General features: G+C 43.1%; 1 protein-coding gene across 1 annotated transcript in view; it reads right to left on the bottom strand.

Moving 5' to 3' along the window:
* STK4 (serine/threonine kinase 4) overlaps positions 1–8,556 on the bottom strand; it is a 105,953-nt gene extending 97,397 nt beyond the window's left edge. Inside the window, exons 1-2 of the mRNA XM_033186524.1 lie at positions 8,430–8,556; positions 2,197–2,277 (exon numbers count right to left, since the gene is read on the bottom strand). Coding sequence (XP_033042415.1) covers positions 2,197–2,277; positions 8,430–8,464 — 116 coding nt within the window. The 5' untranslated portion in view covers positions 8,465–8,556. The remainder of the gene's footprint in view (positions 1–2,196; positions 2,278–8,429) is intronic.
* Positions 8,557–13,787: the final 5,231 nt, after the last annotated feature.

Genomic DNA, 13,787 nt, shown 5'->3' with positions numbered 1-13,787 from the left:
GAAATCCAAGAAATACCAGAAATCTGTTATTATTTAGAAGAACAATAAGGTGATAGTATAGGAAGAAAGATCTGAAGCTTTGTTTTCTCCCTGGTGATATCTTCATAGGGAAATTTCCACATTCCTTGCAGAAGACATCCACAGATCTAAAACACAATTTGTCCAGGTGCAATGGCTCACATCTGTAATCCTAGCATTTTGGGATGCTGAGGCAGGAGGATCACTTAAGGTCAAGAGTTCGAGACCAGCCTGGGCAACATATTGAGACCCCATCTCTACAAAAATAAATAAATAAACAAATAAATAAAACACAATTTAAAAAATCATAATTAGCTTATTTTTTGTTTACATTATATTTCTGATATATTCTCTGTCTATAGTCTTCCTTTGACATTCCACAAACTCAATCAGCTCAAACAGAGCTACCTATAAGAACACCTAAAAATACTTTAAGACTTGACACGATGAGATCTCAAAAATGCTTCAGTTGATACATTTAAAATAGAATAGCAATAGTTGCCACTTACTGAACATTTATTATTGTGACAAGCACTATAGTTTACCCTAATTACCTCAGGTAATAACATAACTCTATGAATCGATATATTATTATCCCAACTTTACAGATGAGGATTGTGAGCCTCCAAAATAGTAAGCAATTTGCTCAAGCCTACTTGTCTATTATGACCAATAAACAGTAGAGCAAGGATTTTAACCCAGGTCTGCCTCACATTATAGTAATAAGAGCAAACTGCATTAGAAATGAGAGAAATAAGTTAGTTGCAGAGTCAATTATGCCTATCAGTCTTGACCTTATTCTAAGTATAACTTATGAGCACTGTTAGATTAAAGGTCATGGCCTCGCTGCCTTAGGGAAAACAGCAAGGATGGGAAGCTGAAGCTGAAAATGGCAGGCAACAGATGTAGAGGGACTGTCATTTCCCCATACCTTTAATGATGCCAGTCAACTGGCAGTCTTCAGATTCATCTTGGACTTGTCTTTTCACAGCACAGCTGGTGTGTCATCTTTTACTTCCCTTCTCTGCTTATTTCTTGCTGGATTCCAAAGAGTATTTTTCCAATTTACAAAAAGACGATGACTAATGTTTTTTACAAGGAGGTAAATCATGAAAAACCATTTCATGTAATCCAGGATTGGGTTTAACATTGTAAATCTGTCTCCTAACATAAAAAATACTAAACCCAAAAAATGATCTAATGACATAAAGGAAATGATTTTAAAGAGCATACAGTCTTCAGTTGGTAGTTGTTTTTACAAGTTAGTATGTCAGGTCTTCCCTTGAACCAGAAATACTCCCAAGGGATTAAAAATACAGAGACACACACGCATAACCTGTCTCTGAAAGACACACAAGAAGCCGCTACCCTCGGAGATTCTGGGTGGCTGAGAGACAAAGAGAGGTAGGAGGCAGTTTTGCTTTTTTTTTTTATTGTATGCATTTTAATATTTTTTTAAATTTTGAATAATATTATTGTATCACCTAATCAAAAATCAACAAGAAAAACTTAAGAAATTATGTCCTTAACATTTTAATTTCCTGGTCATTACAGGGGAAGGAATACACAGGATTGAATTAAAAGGATATATGAAAGTATAAAAATTACGTAAACTTTATTGTATCATGAAAGTCAATGATGGTCACTGCATATTACTAATATCGTTTCATCAGCATTTTATAAACGCATTAACAAATCTGTGTTTCAAGAAATCCACTGGCTCCTAACCCAGGATTGTGGATCTCCTAAGTAGCTGCAAAGGTGGTGATAGTGCTTGATTTACTATATTTCACAAAGGTGCAAATATTAAAATACTAAATTCCATTGATTTTCATTGAAACAGTTATTGCAAACCAATCAGAAATTATGAACAGCAAATCTTAAAATTTCTTACAGAATTATAATCTAATTAGTGCTATCCGTTAAGTAGATAAAATCATACAAACCACAGATTCTACAAAAGAGAAAACAATAGATATTCTTCATGTTAAAAAGACCAGGAATCACTAAATCTGTCTATAATAGTGATGGGAATACAGTGAAGAAGAACATCACAAGCTGTAAATTTACGTTCCAACCCACCTAGAGCAATGCTGAAAGGTTCATATCCTTCTGCTTCTTCTGAAGCAGGAAAAAGACTGGGACCCAATGGCCTACCTACAGTTTATTTACACTCACCCTTCTCCAAGTTTCTCTAAGACATCAAATACTTCTTCTGGTTGTTTGGTTAAACTATCTTCATCCAACTTTTTCAGCTGCCTGTGAATGAAGAAATATAAACACAAAATACGTTTTATTTGCTAGCAACTAGAACATAAATACATCATTTATTTTATGACTAGCATCCCAGGAACTTCTCTATACAATCTTTACTAGTTAAGACTTTTTTAAGAAACAGGGTGTCACTGTTGTCCAGCCTGGGGTGCAGTGGTGCATAGCTCACCGTAACCACAAATTCCTGGGCTCAAGCAATTCTCCTGCCTCAGTCTCCCAAGTAGCCGGGACTATAGGCTCCTGCCACTACGCCTGGCTCATTTTTTTTCTTTTTTAGAGAAATGGAGTCTCGCTATTATGCCTATGCTGGTCTCAAACTCCTGGAGTCAGGCAAGACCTGAGTCAGGTCTCACCTCAGCCTCCCAAACCACTAGGATTATAGGCATGAACCATCCCATCTGGCCTATGGAAAGATGACACTTGCTCTGGGTCACTCTGATAAGCAAGCACATGGAGGGATGCCAAGAGTCAATCTTCAGTTCAAGTTGTATAAAGAATTTTCTAACAACTGCCAGGCGCAGTGGCTCACGTCTGTAATCCCAGCACTTTGGGAGGCCAAGGCGGGTAGATCACCTGAGGTCAGGAGTTCGAGACCAGCCTGACCAACATGGAGAAACCCTGTCTCTACTAAAAACACAAAATTAGCCAGGTGTGGTGGCTCATGCCTGTAATCCCAGCTACTCGGGAGGCTGAGGCAGAAGAATCACTTGAACCCAGGAGACGGAGGTTGTGGTTAGCCAAGATCGCATCATTGCACTCCAGCCTGGGCAGTAAGAGTGAAACTCCATCTCAAAAAAAAAAAAAAAAATGTTGTGTGAGAATTTTATAACAATAAAAATTGTCCTATATAATAGTTTGGACTGCCTTAAGAGGTCCCTAGGTCCCCTTTGCTGGAAAATGTAAACAGAAAACAAACTGTCATGTGGGCCAGGCATGGTGGCTCACTCCTGTAATCCCAGCTCTTTGGGAGGCCAAGGAAGGTGGACCACTTGAGGTCAGGCATTCAAGACCAGCCCCGCCAATATGGTGAAACCCTGTCTCTACTAAAAATATAAAAATTAGCCAGTCATGGTGACACACGCCTGTAATCCTAGCCACTCAGAACGCTGAGGCATAAGAATCGCTTGAACCTGGGAGGTAGAGGTTGCAGTGAGCCAAGATTGCGCCACTACACTCCAGCCTGGGTGAAAGAGAGAGACTGTCTCAAAAAAAAAAAAAAAAAAAAAAATTGTCCTGTGGCTGAAATGCTGTAGATTCAAGCATTCGATGTATCTTTCAAAATCTATTTAAATCTTGAGATTTCATGAATTAAAATGATATAATTATCTCTTCAGAAAAGGTGTTTAATGTAAGGTAATTATGAATTGAAACACAACTATCAACTGGACTACAGACTAAGGAAGACATAGGAAACCTTTGCTCTTCCATTAGCAAGTTTTTTGTAAGTTTGTCAAAACACATAAATTCTATAGGTATCACAGAAACAGAAAGTACCAAGTGTACATTTAGACATGATCAAAAGTGAAAAATCACTAGGCAGCTGAGAGTTTCAGATATTCTCACAAAGACCTTCCCATGAGTAGACACATACCTTTGACTAGTCCCAAAATTCAAAGGTACTTGGCTGCTCACAATTTCCAGATAATTCAGATTTCTCTGACTATGCTAGACAATCATAACAAACACGGGAGGTTGTAAATTAACACTTCTTTAAAACTCTGAGATCTCTAAAAATTACTAATGAGCTTAAAGAAGGAACTTGCCAAGGAATATGTGTGTGTGTGTGTATGTGTGTGTGCATATGTGTGTGCGTGTAGTCCACACAATGGCTTCCTGAAACTACAAAGAACAACAAAGAATAGAGAGCTGAGGAAATGGTGAAATATGGAAGTAGTCACACTGGAGACTTCTTTGTAGGAAAAAAAAAAAGGTTTAGACTAGCTGGATAATATAAATTATTACAAGAAAAGACTTAAATACACATACATACATACACACACACACACACACAAATGTGTACCTTCCTAAATAAAACAGATTAAAATCATAAGACAAAAAATAAACCAACAAAAACCCTGACCACATCAAGTGTATCTACCAATAAACACTGATCTCAAAAGGACAATCTTACAGAAGTTTATGAATATCAAGGACTATGTACCAGAAAAATGGAGAACTGCTCCAAGTCAAAACTGCCTTAACTTAATATCAACAAAACAAAATGATCACAGTGACCTTTGAAAACCAAAAGGTCCTAAAAATTAGATACCAATGACATCATAAAAACGCCTACCTTCAAAATGAAAAGGGATGAAGTGAAACTCCTCTTAAACTTCAGAACTGAAACTTCTATAAACTCAAGTCAGAATGAACATCTCATATGCCAGGGTTTTTCTGGTAAAGTCCTGACTTGTGATTGTATAAACATTGGACAATACCTCATTTCTCAAGTATAATCAAAGTTGTATAAACAGCTTATACAAAGGAAGATCAAATATGTTTCTTTGAAGTGTTGACTCTCTGTGGTTTACAAAATGCAAAAGTCACTATTTCAACTACTTCAGGGACCACAGCATAACAAAGGAAATTGACATTGCCTTGAGAGAGACAGCTGCAAGCTTCTGATAATACTTTGACAGACAAACTTTATAGGACTGCTCAGATACTTCTTTGAAACAACCTAAGTGGTTTTTTGTTTGTTTTTGATCTGGGGCTATTAAAAACAACTTGAACTTAAGGCACTATTAACCAAGAAGTGGTCAAAATATATTTGCAAAATGGATTCACAAATGTAATGATGGGAATCACGAATTTCATCAGCAATCTTTGTGAATTATCACAACAAAACAGAATTTCACCTAAAAAGTATTACTGAATTATCAACATCTCTATAAAAAATATTTTGATAAGTAATTCATAACAATATTTTATACCATGATTCTTCACAGAACACTATTACCAAAACAGCCTGACTCTGATAATGCAGTTCTCTTATCTGGGACTTCCCCAGGTTCCAGACAGTTTCAGCACTTGCTCATAAATGAACAAGCTTGGTCAACAGAGCATCCATGGACCAAATACTAGTAGATGCTTCTCTCCTAAGTCAGATGGCCATGTGGATGGCCAGCATCCCAGGAATGCACTCTACACCTTCCACTATGCCAGTTTTTTAAATTATTAACTCTTATATGAGACACCAATCTGTCATCACTCACTTAATCACACACACACAAATGTCAAACTCACGAACACAAAGGGCATTTCCTGCACTGGGGTTGTTGGAAACACACACGACCTGAATTTCTGAAAAGACATCTGTATCTTTCCAAACACAAATAATGGTGTCTATGAAGTAGTCACTTACAGGTTTGACTAATTCTCAAAGCTTTCTCCCATTTCAGAACTCCCATAAAGTTCATATTATGTATAACTATTTCTTTTTCCACACAGAGTTTGATACGGATTACAACAAATATACGTGATAAATGGACATTTTTAATAATAAAACTGTGTCCCCAGCTTACCCCAATTCATATGTTGAAGTCCTAACACCCACCACCTCAGAATGTGACTGTATTTGGAGACAAGGTTTTTAAAGAGGTAATTAAGATAAAATGAGGTCATATGGGCATGACTTAATCCAATATGACTGGTGTCCTCATAAGAGGAGATTAGGACACAGACAGGTATAGAGGGAAGAACATGGAGACACAGGGAGATGGCCATCTACGAGCCAAGCAAAGGCCTCAAAAGAAACAACTCTGACAATGCCTTGATTTCAGATCTCTAGCCTTCAGAACGGTGAGAAAACAAATTTATGTTGTCTAAACCACCCACTCCATATACTTTGTCATGTCCTAATAAACTGATGTAAATGATAATAAAATTGATCTGCTTCAAATTAGGCAGTCTGCTAGTTACAATGAGCAGGTAATCACCAGCCACTTAAGAACCCAGTCTTGCAATGCTCTTCTCTTGCACTTTTAATACATTTTTTAAAATCCAAAAGGTACAGGAATGAGCATGCCAAGAAACTTTAATCCTCTGCCCGAGATTATGTAACACAAGGCAAAGAGGGAAACAAAACTCAGATTCCTAATCTTCTTTTCAATTAAATCAAGGCCTCAGAGAAAGAAACCAAGAAGAACGAACGAACATAGTTCAGAAAGAAACATTAACTGGTGTGCATTTATATTTGGATCACTGTGGTACTATAGCAAATATCTGCTAACATACACAGAGACCTGTGAAACAGGGGTACTTTCAGGGAGGCATCAGAGTGAGGCAGTTAAGAGCATGGCCGGGTGCGGTGGTTCACGCCTGTAATCCCAGCACTTTGGGAGGCCGAGGTCAGGGTGGATCACGAGGTCAGAAGATCGAGACCATCCTGGCTAACACGGTGAAACCCTGTCTCTACTAAAAATACAAAAAATTAGCCACGCGTGGTGGCACGCACCTGTGGTCCCACTTACTTGGGAGGCTGAGGCAGGAGAATCGCTTGAACCTCAGAAGGCGGAGACAGCAGTGAGCCAAGATTGCGCCACTGCACTCCAGACAGCGACAGAGTGAGACTCCGTCTCAAAAAAAAAAAAAAAAACATGGACTTTGGACTAGACCCCACGGATATTAAAATCCTAGCTCTGCCTCTTGCTATGACTTCTCCCAGCAAATCACTACCCTGTCTGTATCTCAGTTTTATCATCTGTAAAACAGACATACAGGGATATCTACCACCCAGGATTGTTGTGAGGTTCAAATGAGTCAATAAACTGAACCATATGAAGTTACCGTTTTTATGGTTCAAAGATGGTCAAATATCAGCAATTTCATATGCTTCAGCAGGAGACATGGCAAGCACTTAGAACAGCGCCTGGCACCCGCTAAGTGCAATATGAGTGTAATAATCATGACTATTACAGTCTCAGCACACTACGCTAGGGTGAATCCAAAGCCCATCCCAACCACCTATTTGCCTTCTGCAATGTTTGTGCACCTCAAACACCCCCAAGCTCAAACAGCCCCTAAGAGTGCTGTCCAGGCAGTCAATTCCTTCTCTTCACCTCTTGGTTGCCCTGCACTTCCACACCCTAAACACTTCCTTCTTTAGAGCTCATTCTGCTGCAGGAAGTCAGAGGTCTCTGTAAAATAGAAGTAACCACACTGCACCTCAGAGAAGCATGACTTCTCCGGTCTCTAGTCCCTACTTTTCTCCAGATGTGGCAGATTGGCAAAAGACCCGGGATGTCCACAAGGGAAATTCAGGAGATGAGATTTTCTAGGATCAGCCACCATTCTGATCTTGACCTAAAGCAATTCCAGGTACCACTAGGATTTGGTGCTGATATTCACAAAACAACTGAGGCCTGAAAAGGGCACAGTCTGGCAGGGTTCAGAGACCCGGAGTAAAGAAGGAAACACGTTTCCCAACTGCTCTGGACCTCAGTCTCCCCATCTCGAAAATAGCCTCTATTTCCTTACCTACCTCCCAATGTCAGGTTCTTAAGAGCTGAGGAGGATGTGAAGACCATTAAGAAGACACTCTGAACATCAGTATTAAAGATGCCATCCTACGGTGGGGTCACCACCAACAGCATCCTCTGAAATGCTACTCTCCACCATCCCCTCAACCTTTCTTCGCATGCCTTCAGCCTTAGGCGCAAAGCTTTTCCGCTCCACTCCCCACCACCGCACCCCTCAAGTGGGACTTGGGACCCTTGAAAGTCCACCCGGCCTTCCTCTTGGCCAGTTCTCGATCCACTCCCTTAAAGAGATCCCTCACAGATTCTCACCCTGCTTCAGCATTCGCCCCTACCTCCGTGAGTTTCTGCTTGGACAGCGTTCCCCCGAGTGGCCCGGCCTCAGCAGGTACTCTCCCTAACTTGTCCCCATGTTCCTCGGCAGAGTCTCCCCACAGCGAGTGCTCCCTGTAACCGGTCCCAAGTCTAACCCCTTAGCAGATGCTCCCCTCAGCCGGACCCTCACCCACCAGACGTCCCCCCAACCCTCTCACTCAGCAGGTGCCCCATCAGCTGGGTCGCTTCTCTCCGGGGACTCCCACACAGGTGTCTCCCCTTAGTCAGTTCCCGCCTTTCCTTGCCCGGCCCCCATGCCCGTCCTCTTAGCCAGTGGCCCCTCACCGGCGCGGCGGGTTCCTCAGCTGTACCGTCTCCATGGCGCTGCCGGCAGCCGCCCAGACCCGCTCACTGCTCCATCCTCCCCGCGGACCTCCCTGAGCCCGCCCCGCAGACCCTCCCACACTTCCGCTTTCCGCCCCTACCGGAAACGGAGCGGGGCGCGGGAGCTGGGCGCGGGAGCGGGGCGGAGCCACGGCCCTGATCACGTGGTTCGGGCGTGAGTCACGTGGAGCCGTGAAGCTCGGACCCGGAACCGCCAAGTGGTGAAGGCGCCTCAAGGCGGTGCCTGCTAGTCTCTAGGGTGTCAGCGGCGTAGTCTTCCTGCGATACTGGAGCGCACAAAATACTCAGTCCTGAGGCCGAGAATGCACCTCTACCTCGGTCCTGGGCCCCATTTTACCGACTGAGATGCGTAAAGCGCCTGCTTTAGTGGAACTGAGGATTCTTAGCAAACCAAGTTTTGCATGATTTTGGTGAGGCCGCGCTGCCCCCAGGAGCGCCTGGAGGTATTTGTGGTTTTCTGCCCCTTACCTGGTTGAATTCTGGTCCCAGCGGGTACCCTGCACAGTTTCTCCTAGGATGTTACAGAGCATCAACGCGCAAATTGCCCCGCTGTCTTTCTTAAAGGCCTCTCCTTTAAGTCAGTTTGCAGACATAAAAATAAGCAACATTAATTAAGCATTTGCCATGTACTTGTCTTCATATATTATTTAATCCCCCATGTCAAGCCTATAAGTTCATTCCCATTTTTATTTAATGATTTAACACAGTGCCTACACGTTTTCAGTTGCTTTACCTCATTTAATACTCCTAACAACCTAGACGGTATTATTATTCCTATTTCATAAGGCCAGAGAGGTGAAGTATCTAGCGTAAGGTCACATAGCTTAGAGTATAGGTTTGGGGATTTAAATCCAGGTTGGTCTGATCTCAGGGCCTGCACCACCAAACTGGACAGCCATGGATATGTAACCTCTTTTTGGGCCTGAGAGACAGACCTTTCTCTCCACTCAGCTCCGGCTTCAGCTATTGTAATTCCGAATGCCGCTACCATCAGTGAGTATTAGGAAAATGGCAGATTCTACCCAGCTGACCCATGGGGGAAAGTTATAGGAGAAAACTTAACCAGAGCAATCTCTCGCTGTTTTTAATTGCCTTGCTTTTCCCAAGGATATGCCATCTACAGAACATAACACCTGAGCACCTACCCTTCAGGGCCACCCAGGTATGGCATCCCATGCACCCAAAACGGGATAAAGGAGCCATTCCCTGACATAGGAGGAAAACATTTGCTGAGAAGCTACTGTGTGCCAGACACAATCTTGGACTTTCACTTAATCCTCAAAACAGCCCTATGGAAAAGTAGCTACCGTTAACAGATAAGAAAGCTGAGACCCACTGTTTCTACAGCTAAGGAGAGCAAAGGTTTTAACCCAGGACTGTCCTGACTCCACAACAGCAAAATTGTTGTTTTGTTTTTGGTGTTTTGTAGAAATAGGATCGCCCTATTATTACCCAGGCTGGTCTCAAACTCCTGGGCTCCAGCAGTCCTCCCACCTCAGCCTCCCAAAGTGCTGGGATTACAGGCAAGAGCCGCCACACCTGGCTGAATAGGAATTGGGTAAACATTTTTGAAAATTAAATACCAAATTACCATTACACAATGCCAAACATCTCTCATTTGTCCCCTTCCCAGGATTCCTCCAGAAGATGGACTCACATTATGATGGTCCCCCCTCTTTTTTTTTTTTTTCTGAGACGGAGTCTCGCTCTGTCGCCCAGTCTGGAGTGCAGTGGCCGGATCTCAGCTCACTGCAAGCTCCGCCTCCCGGGTTTACGCCATTCTCCTGCCTCAGCCTCCCAAGTAGCTGGGACCACAGGTGCCCGCCACCTCGCCCGGCTAGTTTTTTGTATTTTTTAGTAGAGACGGGGTTTCACCGTGTTAGCCAGAATGGTCTCGATCTCCTGACCTCGTGATCCGCCTGTCTCGGCCTCCCAAAGTGCTGGGATTACAGGCTTGAGCCACCGCGCCCAGCCTGATGGCCCCCTTTTTCCACAGAATGTTCCCAGTGAAAATTTCTGAAATGATGGGAATGTTCTAAATATGTGCTGTACGAAATAGTAACCATTAGCCACATATGGCTACTGAGCACTTTAAATGTGGCTAGCATAACTGAAAGGCCAAATTTTTATTTAAGTTTAAATTTAAATAGCAAACCGTGGCCAATCATAATAATAGCTTAAGAGAGAAATGGTGAGCAGGGTTACTGGGAGAGGTATTTTCCTATAAGCTCTAGATATACAGTTGACCCATGAAAAACAAGGGTTGAACTGCATGGGTCCACTAACACAACTCTTGTTTTTTGTTTTTTATTTTTTCAATAAATACAGTCAGCCCTCTCTATCAGAGGGTTCCACATCCACAGTGAAACATGGTTGGAAAATACAGTATGGGATGTGAAACTTGTGTATAGGGTGGGCTGACTTTTCATTTCCAGGGGTTCTGCAGGGTCAACTACAGTACATGAGTATATTCAGATTTTAGTATCCTAATAGATCCTGGAACCAATACCTGGTGGAAACTGGGGGATGATTGCATAACAGTATTCAGGGGACTAGGTGTGATGGTTTGCACCTGTAATCCCAGCACTTTTGGAGGCCAAGGCAGAAGGATTGCTTGAACCCAGGAGTTCAAGACCAGCCTGGGCAACATGGTGAAACCCCTTTCCTACAAAAACCTTAGCCAGGCATGGCATATTGTGTAATGCCATTTGCATGACCCACATGGTCACCCTGGACCGCATGGATCAGGCCCTGCCTGATGCCACCACCACCACCACTTCTCTGCCAGGCCCCCAGTGTGATGCAAGTTGCATGATGCTCTTTGCTGTAGTGCCTTTTAATGGCATAGGTTTGGCAGGTTTGGAGATGTTCAGAATAGGCAAATCTATAGAGCCTGTGGTGGATTCGTGGTTGTCTAAGGCCCTGGGGGAAGGGAGCATAGGTGAATTGGAGGAGACGATTAAAAGATGTGAGATTTCATTTTGGGGTGATGAAAATGTTCTAAAATTGGTTGTGGTAATGGTTATACAACTCTGAATATACTAAAAGGCATTGAACTGTACACTTTCAATGGGTGAACATATGTGAGTTATATCTCAATAAAGCTATTTTACAAAAAAAAAAAGACACCTCTTCCCAGAAGACTTCTCTGTTCCCTTGTCCCTCCCCTGACCCTCTCATCTGTCCCTCCTTCAAATTATTTCAGTACTGTTTTTATCAGTCCTGGCATTTATAGGAAGCATTGCAGGAAGGGATTTCCAGGTATTGACTGCTGTATAAGAAATCACCCCAAAGTTTATAGACATAGAACAACAGTCTTTTTTTCTTCTCAGAAATCTACAATTTGAGCATGGCTCAGCAGGAAGGCTCATCTCTGCTTATGGTGTCAATCAGGATCAGCCATGTCCAAAAGGCATCTCACACAGCTGACAGGTTGGTGCTAGCTGTTGGCTGGAAGCTCACTTGGGTCAGAAGGCTGGGGACATCTGCACTTTTCTTGAGCTTCCTCACAAAATAAAGCCTGAGTTCTAAAGCATGTTCCCGAGGGAGAGCCAAGTGGACACTGTAGTGCCTTTTAGTGGAAGATACTTAATGTCATTACCACTGTGGAGGGGAGCCACAAAGGTCCACCCAGCTTCAAGGAGAAGAGACGTAGACTCCATCTCCTCAGGGCAGTGGCAAGGGTCTGGAAGAGCATGGGGAACCAGAAATATTATTGGAGCCATTTTTGGAAAATAAAATTTGCCGCAGCTACACTTATCGGATAAACCACTCAGGAAATATTGAGCTGCAAGCAAGTTAAAATATTTAAATGTTGGCTTAAAGCACCATGGCATTTACTGTTTGTTTTGGGACAGAGTCTTGCCATATTGCCCAGGATGGAGTGCAGCAGCATGATCTGGGCTCACTGCAACTTCACCTCCTGGATTCAAGCAATTCTCCTGCCTCAGCCTCCTGAGTAGCTGGGATTACAGGTGCGTGCCACCATGCCCAGCTAATGTTTCTATTTTTAGTAGAGACAAAGTTTCACTATGTTGGCCAAGCTGTTCTCAAACTCCTGACTTCAAGTGATCCGCCCGCCTCGGCCTCCCAAAGAGCTGGGATTACAGGTGTGAGCCACCACACCTTGCCTTTATTGTTTATTAGTAAGTCAATAAGTCAGCAGTTGATTCAGTGACTCAGCAACATCTATTTCATTTTTCCCCTCCTATCCTACTCAGCATGTTGGCTTTTTCATACTTGTGTTTATTGCCTCATAGTTGCAAAATGGCTGCCATATCTCCACATATCATATCCTTAACCCAGCACTACCAAAGCCGAAAGAGAGCTAGAACGGCTACTTGACCCAGTACCTCTCTCTTATAGGGAGGGAAACCTTTCCCATAAACACCCAACAGATTCTTTTTTTTTTTTTTTGAGATGGAGTGTTGCTCTGTCGCCCAGGCTGGAGTACAGTGGTGCTCACTGCAACCTCTGCCTCCCGGGTTCAAGCCATTCTACTGCCTAAGCCTCCTGTGTAGCTGAGACTACAGGTGAGTGCCACCATGCCCAGCTAATTTTTTCTATTTTTAGTAGAGACAGGGTTTCACTGTGTTAGCCAGGATGGTCTCTATCTCCTGACCTCGTGATCCACCCGCCTTGGCCTCCCAAAGTGCTTGGACTACAGATGTGAGCCACCGCGCCCGGCCTCAGACTCCCTTTTATCTCATTGCCCGGATCAGTGTCACATGTGCATCCCTTGATGAACCACTGGCAAGAGAAAATGACATTTTTCTGATTGGCTTAGAGCAATCCTGATTCACTTCCCCAGCCTGGGAGAGTCTCAGGCAAAATTCAGGCTCCTGGAAGCAAAGATGGAAGTCATTGAGTAGCCAACCAGCAGCATGGGCCTCATCTGGTTTTCCCACCACAGTCAGCGTTCATCCTTGGTGGGGGCAGGGGGCAAGGGGAAGCATTTCAGATGGAACATCCACCCAGCCCTCAGAAAGCTTATAGTCTGGTGGAGTTAAGTGTATGCAGATCACCATAACTGAATTCCTGAAGGTAGAGACTGGATCTTTATCAATGACTTTTATTGAATGCCAGACCCTATCAGGGTCTTGGATAAACAAAGATAAAGCGGACCCAATTCCTACCATTAACGACCTCACAGTGTTTAAGGAAAACTACAAACTGGCAGTCGAAGGGTGACAAATGCAAAGTTAGGAATAAAGCTAGAGACCAACAGGGAGCAAAAGGAGCACAGTGGGGGTGGGGGGGAGGCTGGAATCAGGAAAGGCTTTCAGAGAAGATGATGTT

This window comes from Trachypithecus francoisi, unplaced genomic scaffold (assembly GCF_009764315.1).
Source record: "Trachypithecus francoisi isolate TF-2019V2 unplaced genomic scaffold, Tfra_2.0 Lachesis_group21, whole genome shotgun sequence".
NCBI classification, from domain to species: domain Eukaryota; kingdom Metazoa; phylum Chordata; class Mammalia; order Primates; family Cercopithecidae; genus Trachypithecus; species Trachypithecus francoisi.
The sequence above is the reverse complement of the archived record's forward strand: the minus strand, read 5'-3'. Positions and strand labels throughout refer to the sequence as shown.